The 16,375-nt window shown below is 52.4% G+C and overlaps 2 protein-coding genes across 6 annotated transcripts in view; one reads left to right on the top strand and one right to left on the bottom strand.

Moving 5' to 3' along the window:
• Positions 1 to 362, bottom strand: part of LOC102461022 (uncharacterized) — a 16,293-nt gene extending 15,931 nt beyond the window's left edge. The window contains exon 1 of the mRNA XM_075912923.1: positions 247 to 362. The gene's annotated coding sequence lies outside the window, so the exon portion shown is untranslated. The remainder of the gene's footprint in view (positions 1 to 246) is intronic.
• The window catches only part of LOC102449784 (uncharacterized), a 16,548-nt gene extending 173 nt beyond the window's left edge, over positions 1 to 16,375 (top strand). Inside the window, exons 1-10 of one of the 5 annotated variants that reach the window (XM_075912836.1) lie at positions 150 to 3,429; positions 3,852 to 4,190; positions 5,604 to 5,699; positions 7,784 to 8,014; positions 8,306 to 8,328; positions 9,088 to 9,203; positions 9,764 to 9,823; positions 11,777 to 11,977; positions 13,182 to 13,295; positions 13,580 to 16,375. In XM_075912836.1, the coding sequence (XP_075768951.1) occupies positions 3,930 to 4,190; positions 5,604 to 5,699; positions 7,784 to 8,014; positions 8,306 to 8,328; positions 9,088 to 9,203; positions 9,764 to 9,823; positions 11,777 to 11,977; positions 13,182 to 13,295; positions 13,580 to 14,850 (2,373 nt within the window). In that variant the 5' untranslated portion in view covers positions 150 to 3,429; positions 3,852 to 3,929 and the 3' untranslated portion in view covers positions 14,851 to 16,375. Of the gene's footprint in view, positions 1 to 149; positions 4,191 to 5,603; positions 5,700 to 7,783; positions 8,015 to 8,305; positions 8,329 to 9,087; positions 9,204 to 9,763; positions 9,824 to 11,776; positions 11,978 to 13,181; positions 13,296 to 13,579 lie in introns of those variants that run through there. The other 4 variants (XM_075912835.1, XM_075912834.1, XM_075912837.1 and 1 more) reach the window with 4 other exon arrangements.

Genomic DNA, 16,375 nt, shown 5'->3' with positions numbered 1-16,375 from the left:
CTGGGGGTTGGCGGGCGGGGGGGGTGTCCCGAAGTGGGAGGTTCCGAGCGGGACCGGCGCGCGCTGCTGACGCTGCAGGGTCCGCTCTGGGTCCCACGTGGCTGCGCGGGGGAGGCTGCGGTGGGTGCGCGCGCGCGAGGTGCTGGGACCGGCCCTTTGTTGAGCGGGCAGGGCCGCGAGACGCCCACGTGGGTCAATCCTGGCTTCTGCCCAGCTCCTCTGGTTGGTCCGGGGGGGGGGGCTCACCTTGAGAGAGATTGTGCCCCTGTCTGCTAGTGCCTCGGCACTGCGCATGCGCAGCGGTTCTCGTGCAGCCCTTGCCAGTCTCTCAGCCCTCGCGCGTTAAAAGCCTTTGCCAAGGGGGTCGCGGCTTAGCAGCGGAGGCGGCTTCGCGTGGACTTGGTGGGGGCGGGGCAGATGTGGGAGGCGGGGCTAGGGTGGGGTCTGGGCAGACTCAGGTCTGGTGGGGGGAGGGGCGCCAGGTAAACTCTGCAACACATCTCTTGCGCAAAGGCACATGCCAGTGTAGACGCTCTCTTGCGCAAATACTTCAGCGCAAGAACTCTTACGTTAAAGAGTATTTGCGCAAGATTGTGTCAATGTAGACACAGCCCCTCTGGTCCATCCCTGTCATGTCAATGTAGAGCCTGCACTCCAGGCCCCCCATCAATGCTAAGAGCTGACTCAGGGGCTTCCCCACGGGCTGCGCAGAAGCTGGCAGGGAGCCTGTGGAGCCGCAAACTGGATGTTCAACAGCCTGGGCCAGTGGCGCTGCCTGGCGCCTCCAGGAGCCTGTTGGACCAGGGGCTTCCAGTCCCAAAGTCGACACCTGCCTCCCTCATCCCTCCCCCTCTCGCCCTGCCCCCATCCCCTCATAGCTCCCCTCTCCCACCCCTCATAACTTCTCCCCCTCAGCTAGGGAGACCCTGGCTCACTCCCCCACCATGCAGGCACATGAGTGGACGAGGATCTCACACCCCAGGGATTCATGAGCCCATCTAGCACTGTGACATGGCTCCCCATGACGGTCAGTGTGCAGTATGCATTGCACAACTGCTCACCATAGACATGTAGGCCTGGGTGACCCTGCCCAACTTGGTGGCAGCTCATGCCTAGTCCCCAGACCTCCTGGGCACTGGCACATGTCAGACCAACAGCCAGCTGGCTCCCCAGAGTATGTGTGTGATTAAAACAAGCATTGGACTGGGAGAGATGGGGGTAGAACCTGGACTCTGGGAAATGCTGGGGGGTTGCTGCAGGTGCTGATGCCCTGGAACTGGCTGTGCCTGTGGCGCTGGGTGATGGTTCAGTGTTGCATAGGGGCTGATCGAGGGTTTATTGTGACACCAGGAGCAGCCCAAGGCCAAGAAAGGAGCAGAGACAAGTGTGAGACCCTGGTGTGTGTGTTGGGGGGGAGGCAGGGGCATCTCCTGCTTAGCACAGGGAGCTTGAGACACCAGACAAGCAACCGGGGAGCATTGTGGGCAAAAGACTCTGTTGGCTGCTCCCCTCCTCCTTGTGCCCTTGAAGAGGAGCCAGGCCCCAAACATTCCTCTTAGCAGTGTGAGCTCTGGGGGAAGGAAGGAGAAGCCAGGGCAGAAAGAACTTTCTCTCTCCCAGGCATAGATGCTGGGGGTGAGGCAGGGAGGAGGGAAGAAGGGGGATGGCTGTGGGGGGGGGGGGGTTAGGCACAAACTGAGGGATCTGCAGCTGATGGGCTGGTGCTACAGGACACACAGAGCTGGGTCACCAGAGGCGCCTCTGTTCCCTTGGGCCAGGCAGGAGCGCACCGTGTGTCCGGCTGCTGTGTTTGCCCTGCGAGTAACTCTCATTCCCTTCTCTGGGCCAGTAATGATGGCACCATTCGTGATGGTGCCATAGGACTGGCTGCAGGCGCTGGGTTTGCTTTCAGCCAGGAGGTGCCAGTGACTTGGGGCAAACACTTCTTTGGGACAGGCAGAAACCAGAGTGTTATGGGGCTTGGGGAGGGAGCAGGCTGTCTGTCACTCAGGCTGTTCTCCTGGGGCGGGGTGGGGGGAGGGTTCCCTTGAATTGGTTCCATCTGTGTAGAATAAATGTCATTCTGTGCACCAAGGCAGGTGCAGATGTGCACCACCCATAGAAACACAGGCTCTGCTAATCAGCTGGGCAGCACCTGAATCTCTCCTGAGTGGCTGTCCAAGTGCTCAGCTTACAGGGAACAGTGGTGGGGAGCCCATGAGCACCCCCACCCTATGCAGGTGGAGAATCTGAGTATCCCTACAACTGCCTCTGAAGTTCTTACCCATTTACGTCACAGTAAGAACTGTCTGGAGGATCTATGCACCCTCCATCTGCCCTGGGCAGAGGCTGCTATGGCCAGCCCATCAGCCAAGGGCAGCTTTGGATCCCCTCCTCCCAGGGGGATGGTCCTGCATTGGCCCCAGCTGTGTTGGCACCCCAAGGATTCTCCTCTCTGGGCAGGGTGGGGGAAGAGCCCAGAGGAATGGGGGAGAAAGAGATGAGGCCAGACCTGTCCACCAGAGGGGCCCTTGGCCTCGTGTTTTGGGGCCCCCAAGGGGGATGGGCAAAGGCAGAGGTCACTCATTGTGACAGGCATATCCTGTATCCATGGGAACATTGCACTGCTGCCCTAGGGGCTGGTGACAGGTGTGGGGGAGGGGCAGAGCGGGTCAGCAGCACATGGTGCTGGGAATAGGAAAGTCTCAGCCGCCAGGACCACCCAGCCCTGGAGGAAAAGCAGGAGAGAGGTAGGAGGGGAAACTGACAGACCCCTCCCCCCATCCCAGCCTGTACCCCATGGCCAGTCAGACGGGAGAGGGGCCGCACTGGGGTGGGAATGTCCCAGCGCACTGCCCAGGGGCTGAGGGCCGGGAACAGGAGAAGCAGCAAAGGGGGGGGGCAGGAGTGATACCAGCCCCCAGCAGCGACAGGCCAACAGAGAATCATGGGGGGGGGGCAGTTCCTACAGCCGGGGGGACTCTACAAGAACCCAGGGGAGCTGGAGCCATCGCCCCGCAGCTCCATGGCCCGCTGGGTGGGGGTGGGGCGGCCTGCGCAGCCAGGGACACGCGTGGGACAGCACGTTGCTGCACGTCCGGCAAATGTCCCCCGCCGCCGCCGCCGCCAGTCTGCGACCCGGCTTCCAGCGGCGGAATCAACCTCTGGCCGGGGGAGCCCCACCCGCCGGGACTGGGGCGTGGCCAGAAAGCTCCCGGTCTGAGCTAAACCCCGGCGCTGGACTCTCAGCAGAGTCACTGTCCTTCTGTGCATGCGCGTTCTTATGGGGCCCCCTCTATTCCTTGCGACCGGGTTTTCGTGCTTTCCCGCCCGTCACTCCCCGCCCCTGCTCAGGCCCTGTCCACCCACTGAGGCCCGCAGCAGGAAGTTGTTGGTGCCATTGCTCGCTGCGCTGTGGAGCAGAGTGAGGTGAGGCTGGGCGGGGTGGGGCGTTCTCTGGCTGCAGGGGGCTTCAGGCCCTGGGGGGTTCTGGCTCGGACCCGTCTTCTCCCCTCCCTTGGGGCTTGTGGAAGTTAGGGGAGGGGCACAGCTGGTTTGGGGGGCGGGGCTGTGATCCACATTCTTGTGCTGCTTGTGGGTCTGGCTTTAGCTATTGGGGTCGCGCACACAGGGGTCATGAGAGGGGAATGCAGAGTGCGGGGGAGGGATTTCAACACAGGATGAGGAGGGGGCCTGGTGTGAATGGCTCAGAGACAAGATTCTGGCTGGGGCAGGTGGCTGAGGGGCCCAATGGAGGCCCTAGTGGGGGCAGTGAGTGAGCAAAGCTTTGCGGGGGGGAGGGTCGGTTTTTAATTTTGACTTTTTTTATCATCAGTGTTGATGCCCCACAGACACATGCTCCGGACCTGCCCCTACATTGATAAGCTTGGGAAATTGAACTCTCCCTGATCTCCAGCCCAGAGTCAGCCATGGCTGCACAGAGCCCTGTGGAAAATCTCTGGGAGGAAGCGATGCCTCCTGTCTGTCTGGAGGATTTCACAGCCCCTGTCACTCTGGAGTGTGGGCACAATGTCTACCAGGACTGCCTCAGCCCTCAGTGCAGAGACACTGCGCAGCAGGGAACCCTCCAGTCTAACAGGGAGCTGGCAAACATGGCAGAACTAGCCAAGCGGCTGAGTTTCCAGGCTCCCATGGTGCTGCCCATAAAGGAAGCTACCCAGGAGTACAAGGTACAGAGCTGCTGTCCAGTGTAATGGGAAATAAGGTTGGGTTTTAATTACAGACTAATTTCACCGACTGTTCCCTGGCACAGGTGTGACACGACTTTTTATTTTTCTTGTACCCTGAAGGCTTTACAATCTTCTGGTTGTGTGTCAACTTATATCAAGTCTTTACAGAGACCCGATGTGGGAAACATTTCTCTGAGACTCAGCCTCCTCTGGTGACAGGGAGGTTTTTGTACGAGGGAAGGTGTTAATAATCAGAGGTTTAGATCACAGGAGCTATAGTCCAGTCTATGGGAGTGAGCTGCCTTGGGACTGGAGAAGAGTTTACAAGCAGTTACTGATTGTAACTTGGGGCTTGTGGGAGTTGGGGGAGGGGCACAGCTGGGCTGGGGGGCGGAGCTTTGACCCACATTCTTGGGAGCAGTAAACATTTGTAATTTGCCTTGTAGACCTGCAGTGGCATCTAGGCCCTGCATAACACCCATCAAGTGACAATCCCTGCCCTGAGCAGGTCACAGTCTCGTTAGACAAACAATAGGAAGGGAAAGCGGAGCAGCAAGTTGCTCATGATCACCAAGCCCATCAGTGACAGAGTTTAGCCCGAACACTGGTCTCTCCAGGCTTAGTCCATGGCTACATTAACCACCAGGCTACACTTCCTCTGCCTCTGAGCATCAGTGAAAAGTGATGAAGTGTGACCCTTAGAAGGGAAAGATGCCTTGCTAGAGGCTGTATGCCCAGCAGGGAGAGGAGGTTTCTCACTGCGATGCTGAACTCCTGAGCTGCTCCATGAGGGTTTAAACTCAGATGCTGCAGCCAGTGCTAAAGGAGGTCACTGGGCTGGACAGCAGGGCTCCAGGCAGTGCAGGTCCATGCCAGTCACCACTGGAATTTGACTGGGTTGTAGCAAGAGGTCAATCTGATTAACTGATGAGATAATGCTTATCGGTGCCAGTTACCAGATAACCGTCCCTGGCAGCTAACGTTAGTCTGCAGCTGCTGAGAGTCCCTGTCAGCTGGCAGTCCTTGTGGCCACCTCTGGCAGACCTCACGAGAGATCTCCGACCCCAGGAGAGCCCATGTCTGCTACCAGCCTTGACTGTCAGCAGATTAAAAAGACCTTAACCTATTAAATTGTGGACGGTTACATGATTGGTATTTTTAACCCTTTTTGCCTTCCTAATGCCCACTTGCATCATTCTTTACAAACGTGCCACCACCAATCCATCCCCCACCCTCACCAGCATCCTGCTGCATCTGCTGTCTCTTTTTAAATGGACAAAAGCCAAGTCCAAGACTTGGTGCCTACCAGACAGGAACAGAGCTCCACAAAACTGGGTCTGTGCTGCTTAAGGGCAGACAAATGGGCTCCCAACATTTCATGGGTTTTGTCCTGCTGCTTATTTCTGTTTTCAGGAAAAATTGGAGACCCATTTGAAGAGATTGAGGAAAGAGAGAGAAAATCTGCTGGAATGGAAAGTGACAGCAGAGAGGAAAACCAAGGAGTATCTGGTAAGTGCCTGTGGCTATGGATTGGCAGTAGGAGGGCTGTGTAACGAAGCCAACTCCTGTGTGGTCTTAGAATCAGAGAGGTGGAAGAGACCTCAGGAGATCATCAAGTTCAGCCTTCCGCCCAAGGCAGGACCAATCCCAAGTAAATCAACTAAGCCAGGGCTTTGTCAAGCCGAGACTTAAAAATCTCTAGGGATGGAGATTCCACCACCTCCCTAGGGAACTCATTCCAGTGCTTCAGCACCCTCCTAGTGAAATAGTGTTTCCTAATATCCAACCTAGACCTCCCCCACTATAACTTAAGACCATTGCTCCTGGTTCTGCCATACGTCACTACTGAGAACAGCCTTTCTCCATCCTTTTTGCAACCTCCCTTCAGGAAGTTGAAGGCTGCTATCAAATCCCCCCTCACTCTTCTGCAGACTAAACAAACCCAAATTCTTCAGTCTTTCCTCATAGGTCATGTGCTCCAGCCCCCTCATCATTTTGGTTGCCCTCTCCAATGCGTCCACATTCTTTCTATAGTGGAGGGCCCAGATCTGAACACAATACTCCAGATGTGGCCTCTCCAGAGCCAAATAAATAGGAATAATTACTTGTCTAGATCTGCTGGCAATGCTCCTCCTAATAAAATCTAATATGCCATTAGCTTTCTTGGCTGCACGAGCACACTGTTGACTCATATCTAGCTTCTTAACCACTGTAATCCCCAGGTCCTTTTCTACAGAACTGCTACTTAGCCATTTGGTCCCCAGCCTGTAACAATGCTTGGGATTCTTCCATCCCAAGTGTAGGACTCTATACTTGTTCTTGTTGAACTTCATCAGATTTCTTTTGTCCCAATCTCCTAATCTGTCTAGGTCACTCTGTACCTTATCCCTGCCCTTCAGCATATCTACCTTCTCCCTATCTTAGGGTACGTCTAGACTACAGGCTTTTGTCGACAGAAGTTTTGTCAACAGATACTGTCGACAAAACTTCTGTCGAAAAAGAGCATCTACACTACATTCAGTTCTGTCGAGAAAGCAAGCTGCTTTGTCGACATGGTAGTGTAGACGCAAAGGACAGTTTACATGCAATAACACCTTCTGTCTACAGAAACTCTGTCGACAGAAGGCGTTATGCCTCGTAAAATGAGGTTTACCAGCGTCGACAAAACTGCTGAGTTCTGTCGACGTTATGTCGACAGAACTCAGCGGTAGTGTAGACGCAGGTATAGTTTTGTCGACAAAAGTCCACTTTTGTCGACAAAACCCTGTAGTCTAGACACACCCTTAGTGTCATCTGCAGACTTGCTGAGGGTGCAATCCATCCCCCCATTCAGGTCATTAATAAAGATGTTGAACAAAACCGGCCCTAGAACAAGTCCTTGGAGTACTCTGCTAGAAACTGACCGCCAACCTGACATCGAGCCGTTGATGACTACCCGTTTGGCCTGATAGTTTAGCCAGATTTCTATCTGCCTTGCAGTCCATTTATTCTGTCCATACTCCCTTAACTTGTTGGCAAGAATATTGTGGAAGACTATATCAAAAGCGTTGTTAAAGTCAAGGCATATCATGTCCACTAACTTTTCCTTTGTGAGTTTCGGCTTGTTTTTGTTTCTTATGGATCATGAATTACTAGGTTAGATCAATGCATAGACAGGCCCTGAGCTTCCATGTCAGAGAATGAGTTAATGTGCAGTTCTTGTGACGTTCCCAGAAATCCTCTCCAAGGGAATTGAATGTCCCTGTTAAGGACTATCTGCTGAGTCTACTCACTTAGTTTCTTTTTCCTCCCTGGGTTTCTCTGTCAGGTTACTGCTGAGTCCTGCCTCCTCCTACTCTGAGTCTGAATTGCTAGTGCCCATGAATAACAGAAGATGCTGCCCATGGCAGACATGGGAACATCCCTTTCAGAGGGATTCGGGCCAAAGGAAATGCTGAGAGAGACTCCTTTGCCTAATACCCACAGAATATAATCAAATGTCATAAATTTTAGGGTTTTCCAAGAAGTTGTCCTTGCTGCGCACTTATCTCCCCATGAAAGGGCCCCGGGCTCCATCCATGCCCCTGACCAGACCTTTCCCTGTTTTCATACAGAAACAGACACAAGCCGAGAGGCCGAAGATTGTGGCCAAGTTTCAGCAGCTGCGGCAGTTCTTGGAGGAACAAGAGCGACTCCTGCTGGCCCAGCTGGAGAAGTTGTATGAGGAGATTAGGAGGCTCCAGACTGACGCTAACAGGAAACTCTCCGCACAGATTTCCCGTCTCAGCGAGCAGATCGTTGAGCTGGAGGGGACGTGTCAGAAGCCAGTGAGTGATTTCCTGCAGGTGAGACCGAGGGAGAAACATCTCAGCTCCCCACATAGGGAAGAGATGCTCCTGAATAACAAGCACTCGGGTCCAGCCATCAGATCTGGGCTTAACTCGGCGTGTGCATTGCTGCCATGCGAGTCACTGTTGTGCTTTGCAGAGAGACGGCAAAGCCCCATTAGCTCACAGAATCTATGGCCCTGGGGCCAGGTCAGGGCGTCTCTTCCCCATATTTGTAAAATGCCTTCCCTGTGTGTGTCCAGAGTATGCCCAGTGCAGCTGAGATTCTTTTCTGTCTCTTTTCTCTAGGATGTCAGAAACACCTTGAACAGGTAGGTGGCTCGCACTCCTGTCATACTGCACAGCGCAGAGAAAGAGCTTGAGGCTGATGTTAGCACCACATCTCCCCAGGGCTCTACAGCCAGATGTTGGATAGAAATGTCTCTGACTCACTTAATTCTGAGGGTCTCATCCTTGCACAGCAGACTCTGGAATTCTCCATTCAGGGGCACAGTCTGACTTCAGATATTTCCTAGAGCTGTCACCTACCTGGGGACTGGCTGCCTCAGGACTGTGGGACTGGAATATGGTTCTGTCACTACTGGGCACGTTCAGCCCAGGGCAGCAGGGACCCAGAGTCTGTCCTACCTGAGAGCTGTTTGGAGGCGTGTGTGGAAGGAGCTTGGGAGGAAGGAGCTGGTGTCTCGGTCTATTTCCTAGTGGGCAGATTCCTGCAGCCCTTCACCTGGGAACCTCCTGTCCCTTATCGCCCGGAGGCCTAAGAGTGAATTGGCCATTGAGACTCTGTTCCACTTTTCTCCCCAGCTGGTCTCTCTGGGCCATAGGTGAAGAACAGCAGTGGGACCTTTCAGGGGGAGGTTGCACAGCCATGGACTGTGTTGCCCCTGCTCTCAGGCTAGGGGAATTCAAGGAATTCTAACTCCAGGCCTGTTAGAGCTGAGACTCACTAGCCAAATCTAGTCCTGTTTTTTGTTTCAGCTACACCAGACTAACATGGCTACATTTCTATCACTAGCCATATCTTATCATCTGTAAATGAAATAGAATCACATGGAATTGTTTCTGTCCAGGTGTGAGATGGGGCAGTTCCAGCTGCCAGAGGAGATTTCCCCTCAACTGGAAGAACAAGTCAATGCTTTCTCCCAGAAAACAATTGCGCTGTCGGAATCTCTGAGGGAATTCAAAGGTACCTGGAAGGGATGGAGTAGGGGAAAGTTGTTTAAGTATTAGAAACTATCGAATCTGGCCTCTGAAGCCAACCTTCCCCTCCCTCAATTCCCACATGGAGAATGACGGCCCCATCATGCTGCTGTCCTTAGAGGCACTGAGCAAACAGAGTCAACTGCTTGCAAATAGAGCCAGGTGTTTGCAAACTCTGAGCCTCCCGTTGGTGTCGAGATAGGTAAAGTTAATGTCATAGCAACGACTTCCCCCAGAACAGCTCTAGGTTATGACAAGAGGTGGTAGTGACAGAGAAACCAAGTGGGAGGGGATGAGGAGGGAAAAGTAAATCTCACTTTCAGTTTGTCTCCTGGGGCGGGGATGTGGCTGCAGAGATGTTGGCTCCATTGTTGGGAGGTGCCCAAGCGAGAGAGGACATGGAAAGTTTCAGACATTTTCATACTAAACACTTGAGTGTATCTCTGTCTGGTCTCTGATACAAGTGAAATGCAGAGTTCATAGTGGGGACATTGTTATAAAGAGGAGAGCCTGGAATCTCACCTCTCTTATCCCTTCCCCCACCAGACACTCTGCCCTCGGCACTGGAGAGAGCAAGAGGAAAATCCTTGGGAGCTTTCAGACAAGGTGAGTTTTTCGGGTGTGAGAAAATTCCTGTGAAAACATCTTCATGGGATTGTCATTGAAGTTACGAATGAAACCCAGCAATCACGGCACACACAACCCTAAATCTAATCCAGTGATCAGTGAGGAGTCCCAGGGGCACTGCATGGGGACCTGTGAACACTTTGAGAAACGCTGGTCTATGGGTTTGTGATACTAAAGGGATGAAGTTAAAGCACACAACAGACAGCACCTTCAGGCTCAGATTTCATCGCTCAGTCGGTTTCAATATGGGGTTGGTTTCAAACAATAAATAGGTTGAAAGGCTGAGAGCTGACTGGCTTCCATGGTATCAGTTTGTTCATGGTGAGAAACTGCTGAATAAGCAAGGGCTCTTCGGTCTAGTGCAGGCTTGAGCAAAATACAGCCTATGGGCTGGATCCAGGTCACCAGGCCATCTGATCCGGCCCACTGATGCTAGGTGAGCAATGGGCTACTTCCATACTTGCCACTTCCCACCTGCAAGCCACTCAGAAAGTGAAGGTGAGACTGGAGGTGAAGGGGGAAGACTTGAGGCACTACTTCCACCCCCAGAACAATCTCATTGGCTGGTTTCTGGCCAGCAAAGAAGCAATGTGCCCCCTCCCCTCCGGCTTATAGTTATTCACACACCCACATGGCCCTGCAGCCTGTGCGAGGGTTGGGCAGGCTCCTTGCCTGCCTCAGAGAGGTCCTTGGCTGCTGGCCGGGAGTCACTCAGGTAAATCTCCTGGCCAGAGTTTGCCTCTGGCACCCCAACTTCTCTGCCCCCCCACTCCACATACCCAAACTCTTTTTCTTCCTGCATCCAAGTATGCAAGAAGCTCTTCATGGTCAGAAACCCTCAGCCCCTTATTTGTCCAATCAGCCACTTCTCTAAATTAACTTTACTTTAAATATCTCAAGAGTAGTTGGTTAATCCAGTACCCCAGATCACACCTGCCTCCTTTACCCAAGATCCTTCCCAGACCCCTCTTTCCCTCCTGCATCCCAAGCCCTCACCCAAAGCTCCCTTCTTCTCCCAATATCCATCCCATACGCTGTTATTTCCTGCTTAATGTCTTGGAAGAGTGCAGCTCTCAACCACTTTCCAAAATCTAGGATTCCCCCCCTCCCTCCCATCAAAATGAATTGCCCATCCCTGGTCTAGTGGATACAGCTCAGTGAGAGCCAATAACTGAAAGCTGCAGCAGGAGAATTTCAGGCTAGAGAGGAGGCACAAATATTTGATGGGTAAGTGGATTAGCTGCTGAAACAAATGAGCAAAGAACTGATGGGTTCTCCATCTCTTGATGTCTTCAAATCAGCACTGGGTGACTTTCTAGAAAACATGCTGTGGCGAAACAGAGCTTTGTGCCTGGGTAGCTGGGCTAAGTGTAATGGCTTATGCCACAGAGGGGACAGACTGCATGACTAAGGATATCTTCTGATGCCATGAATCCATGAATTTTACAATCTTAATCCTGCAAACACTCAGCATACATGTTTAATAATATGTATCTGAATACTCATATTAACTTCACTTCCTCTCTGTTGTGGAGAGGGTTTATAAAGTCTGTGTCAGATAAGAGAACCAAAGTTGGGGCTGCAAATCAATGTAGGAAGACTAAGGATTATGAATACAGCAGCCCAAAGTAAATTATACCTGTGTCCGTGTTCAGGCAGATGAATATGTGGCTTGTTAGCAGAAACACTGGGTGCTGAGAACTGAATCCCATTGTTGCAGGCTAAGTAATGTAACTCAAGCCAGATATTGAGAGAACTAAATACGGCTTTCGGACCTAACTTGTGTGTGGTGTTTATGGAATATATCTAGACTCAACGTTTGCCCAAAACTGCAGAGTCCAGCATGTTTTTCACCAGGGACAGAGTCTGGGCAGAATTGGGGTGTGGAAAGTATTAAAGCCCTTTTTGAAATGTCTCCAATTCCCCTGACAGGCTGCAGAGCACCCATGTCTGACTGTAGCTCAGCCCCAGGCCTGCAGAGCCAGGGACAGGAAATGGCCATGATGGAGCCCGTGAGCTTTGAGGAGGTGGCTGTGTATTTCTCTGAGGAGGAATGGGCTCTGCTGGATCCGGGCCAGAGAGAACTCTACAGGGATGTGATGCAGGAGAATTATGGGGCTGTGAGATGGCTGGGTGAGGATTCCTATCCCCTTGTGTTACAGAAGCTGGGTGGGCTCTGGAGCAGCTGGGTTGGGTTTGGTTCAGGGTCCCTCATTGCCCGAACCCCCAATATCAACAGTATCTGCCCAAGTAATCCTGGATCCCGTGTGAGAGGAGGTTTAGTGACACAATAGCAGTACTGCTCTTCCCACAGCCAAGGTCTCACTTTGGAACCCCCAATCTTGCCCATGTTGTGCCTTGGCCAAAGGTGTCAGTGGAAGGGCCCAGGCAGGAATGGCAGGTACCAGAGTTGTGGGGCTGGGTGCAGCTGCCCTTAGCGTCTGCAGGATCCCCTTGTGCTATTCTGCTGAGCCGCTGGAAGAAAGGCGCCAACTCAGAGTCCTTCCCTGCCTCTGGTAGATTCTGTGCAAGCCAGAGGGGCACCAAATGGCAGGCCCAACTGGCCACAAGAGCAGGGCTGCTGCTGCTGGCAGAGTAGAACCAAGGCTGTAGAAGGGGAGCTGAGCTGGAGGAGCAGCAGAGAAGCAGCCCAGCTTGTCTCCACCTTGGCTGGCCGCAGGAACAGCCTGGCAATGCCCTGGCTGTCTGCAGGACTGACAGCTGTTCTGGGCCGCTGACAGGGCGCACCCATGCACTGTCAGTCAGGATCAGGTATATGGAGCATAGGCAGGGCCAGAAGTGGCCAGCCAAGGATTTATTTTCCTGGTGAGATAACTTCCCCTGCTGCCTCCTGGCTCAAGAAGAGCATCTGAGCCCAAGAACAGGGCAAGTCCTCCCCCAGCCAAGAGTTCTGTGGGCAGAGCCCTCTAGAGCTCTGCTGCATCCTTTCCCTCCCAGCCCTAGTGACCTGGCAGCTCAAATCTGAGTCCTGGCTAGGGGTGTCTGTCAGTCCTGAAAGTCCTAGAGCTCTCCACTTGTGAGCAGTGTGTTCATGTCCTGCCCAAGTGTGGAACAGGCCCTAAGGGAGACTGAGTTGTATCCTGGAGAGTGGAGCAGAGCGCTCAGTTCCCCATGGGAGTCAGCTGGGCTATTCCCAACATGGTAGTGAGAGAATGGAATTAGTGTTTTCTGGGATGTTGTACCAGCCAGAGACCAGTCTGTGGAAGGTGGGGAAGGAGCCTTTCTGGGTAGGAGACTCAGATCCTGGCTTTGGAAGTAGTAATGGCACAGACCTTAATGAACAAGATCAGCACTTGGTCAATTGCTCCCCAAATAGGATTTCCAGGCTCCAAAGCTCATGTGCTCTCCTGGGTAGAGAGAAGGAATGAGCTGCAGATCCCGGATCTCCAAGGCTGTGAGGAAGGGGAGATCATCAGTGACACCCACACAGGTGAGAAATCAGCTAAACTGACTCAAACCAATTTCTGTGTTCTCATAGCAGATGTTGGTTATGTGTTTTCATCAAGTGTGACTGGCCCTTCAACCTGTCTTCAACTCCAGTCTGAGCGTGCTGGGTGGGGAAAGAGTTATGGGGGAGCAGGGTGAACTCAGCTCATGATTAAGTCTTTCCAGCCATTCTTTGGGTGTGTCCCCCATTTTCTGTTCTCCATTCAGAATTTGTCTTTCAGTTCAGCACAGGGAATGACTCCTCTGTGGTTTCTCTCTCTATCCCAGCAGGTGATGAGATGCTGAATGAGATCAGTGAGAGGAGTCTTCAGGAGGAAGGACCTGAGCGAATGGCTCCTTGTGGGGTGTTAGTACGAAGATGTGAAGGGCATGTTTCTCAGAGTCCTGAGAAAGGGGAGACCTGTATGAGTCAGCATAGCCTACAAAGGCAGCAGGGAAACTATCCAGGAGCAGGACAGGGTAAATCCAGTCACAGGAGCAGAAGGTTGAAAACAAACACAAAAATGGTTCACAAGAAAATCCCCCATCAACATTCACCTTGTGCTTGCAGTGACTGTGCAACTCTTATCAAACATGGCAGAGCCCAAACAGGAGAGAGACCCTTCAGCTGCTCTGACTGTGGGAAAAGCTTCAGTCGGAGGTCACACCTTGTTAGTCATAGGAGAGCCCACACAGGAGAGAGACCCTTCAGCTGCTCTGCCTGTGGGAAAAGCTTCAGTCGGAGGTCACACCTTGTTACCCATATGAGAGCCCACACAGGAGAGAAACCTTTCAGCTGCTCTGACTGTGGGAAAAGCTTCAGTGACCGGTCAAACCTTGTTAGCCATAGGAGAGCCCATACAGGAGAGAAACCCTTCAACTGTTCTGACTGTGGGAAAAGCTTCAGTCGGAGGTCACACTTTATTATCCATGGGAGAAGCCACACAGGGGATAAACCCTTCAGCTGCTCTGACTGTGGGAAAAGCTTCAATGACAGGTCACAGCTTGTTAGCCATAGGAGAGCCCACACAGGAGAGAAACCCTTCAACTGCTCTGACTGTGGGAAAAGTTTCAGTCAGAGTTCACAGCTTATTAGCCATAGGAGAGCGCACACAGGGGAGAAACCCTTCAACTGCTCTGACTGTGGGAAAAGCTTCAGTCGGAGGTCACACCTTGTTAGCCATTTGAGAGCCCACACAGGAGAGAAACCCTTCAGCTGCTCTGACTGTGGGAAAAGCTTCAGTCAGAGCTCACACCTTGTTAGCCATAGGAGAGCCCACACAGGAGAGAAACCCTTCAGCTGCTCTGACTGTGGGAAAAGCTTCAGTGACAGGTCACATCTTGTTAGCCATAGGCGAGCCCACACAGGAGAGAAACCCTTCAGCTGCTCTGACTGTGGGAAAAGCTTCAGTGTGAGTTCAAGCCTTGTTTCACATAGGAGAACCCACACAGGAGAGAAACCCTTCAGCTGCTCTGACTGTGGGAAAAGCTTCAGTCAGAGCTCACACCTTGTTAGACATAGGAAAACCCACATGCGAGAAACCATTCAGCTGTTCTGACTGTAGGAAATGCTACAGTCAGAGGTCACACCTTGTTATCCATAAGAGAACTCTTACAGGAGATAAATCCTTCAACTGCTCTGACTTTGGGAAATGCTATAGAAAGAGTTCAAGTCTTGTGGCTTATAGTTGAACCCACACAGGTGAGAAACCCTATAGTAGTGGTGAACAAATTGTTTTCTGTTGGCACAATCCAGCCTACCTAAGGCTTTGATCCTGTCCACAAGGCAGTGCCAGGTCCCACCTCCAAATGAGCATGTGCTGAGGGAGAAGGAGCTTAGCCCCACCCCCTCTTCATGCTGTGTAGCCACTAGAGAGGAGGCAGCGCTAGGCTGAGTCTTTGCCACGCAACCTGAGGCTAGCAGTAGAGGCACTGCTGTCACTGCACTGCTGGCCGCCAGGGCCACATGGCCATGTCAGGGGTGCTTCTGGGGCTGGTCCTGGTCTTGGGCTGCATGGCTGCAGCAGCAGTACCTCCAGCCCTGGACTGAATGGGTGCAGCAATGGTGCCTACAGTGTCCGGGGCTGGTCCTGGTCTCTGTGGTTGCTGCAGGAGAAGAGCCTTCCTCTGGAGTGACCAGGACAGTGTGGCTAGATATGTTGCTGTAAGGGGGCTCAAAGCCAGGTAATATTTGCTGTCATCCCGTAGACACCCCCTCCCAATCTCCTCAATTCCCTTTCCCCCAGCAGCCAGCACCCCCAGCTTTCTTTGACAGGGTACAAAAAAAAGGAGGCTCTCTCCTGGCCACATACTGTACCTTACTCCTGGCCAGACACCTGCCTCTTTCTGTATCCAAGATCCTTCCTCAAGATTCCAACCCTTTCTTGAGGCCCCTGTCACATTATTGGATTTTAAGGTGAGCATACAATTCACTGCTGTGATCACGGGGAACTGTTTGCCCCACATTTGGTACAAAGTAGGCCATGTGAGGTGTCAAACAAAAGTTGATATTTTGCTTATTCTATGTATGGTATTCATGTACTTGTTTGGAGTTTGTATGGGGAGTTATGAATATGGGCTCTGCTGGTGCTAGTATGGACTGCCTGTCATGAGGAAGGAATGTCCAATGAGTGACTATGCTATTCAGTATGGCTCCAAGGACAATGGCTCTCCAGGTGGCCAATACACACCTGAGGAATGCGTGTGAAAAGTTGCAAAGCAGCCATGCCCCAGTGGCTGCTGGCATATGAAACAGAAAGGTCACTTGACCATGTGATTATCTCCAGCTTGGGAGACACCAGAAATGAATATCAAATGCCATGAGGGGGGGCTCCATCTTGTCTTCAGTCTTGCTTCTTATCCCAGATGCAGTCTTGCTAAGGACAGAGACAGGGGAAGGATTGCTGACTCATCCTGACATATGATGTACGCCAAAGACTTTTATGCTAGCAGTCTGTAACATCTCCACTAAGATCATCAAGAACTTGCTGATTGATGTATATGATGTATATAATGTAAGGTTGAGAGTATCAACCTTACTCTCAACCTTTTCTTTCTTTTATTAATAAACCTTTAGATTCTAAA

Source organism: Pelodiscus sinensis, chromosome 31 (assembly GCF_049634645.1).
Source record: "Pelodiscus sinensis isolate JC-2024 chromosome 31, ASM4963464v1, whole genome shotgun sequence".
In the NCBI taxonomy this organism is placed as follows: Eukaryota; Metazoa; Chordata; order Testudines; family Trionychidae; genus Pelodiscus; species Pelodiscus sinensis.
The sequence above is the reverse complement of the archived record's forward strand: the minus strand, read 5'-3'. Positions and strand labels throughout refer to the sequence as shown.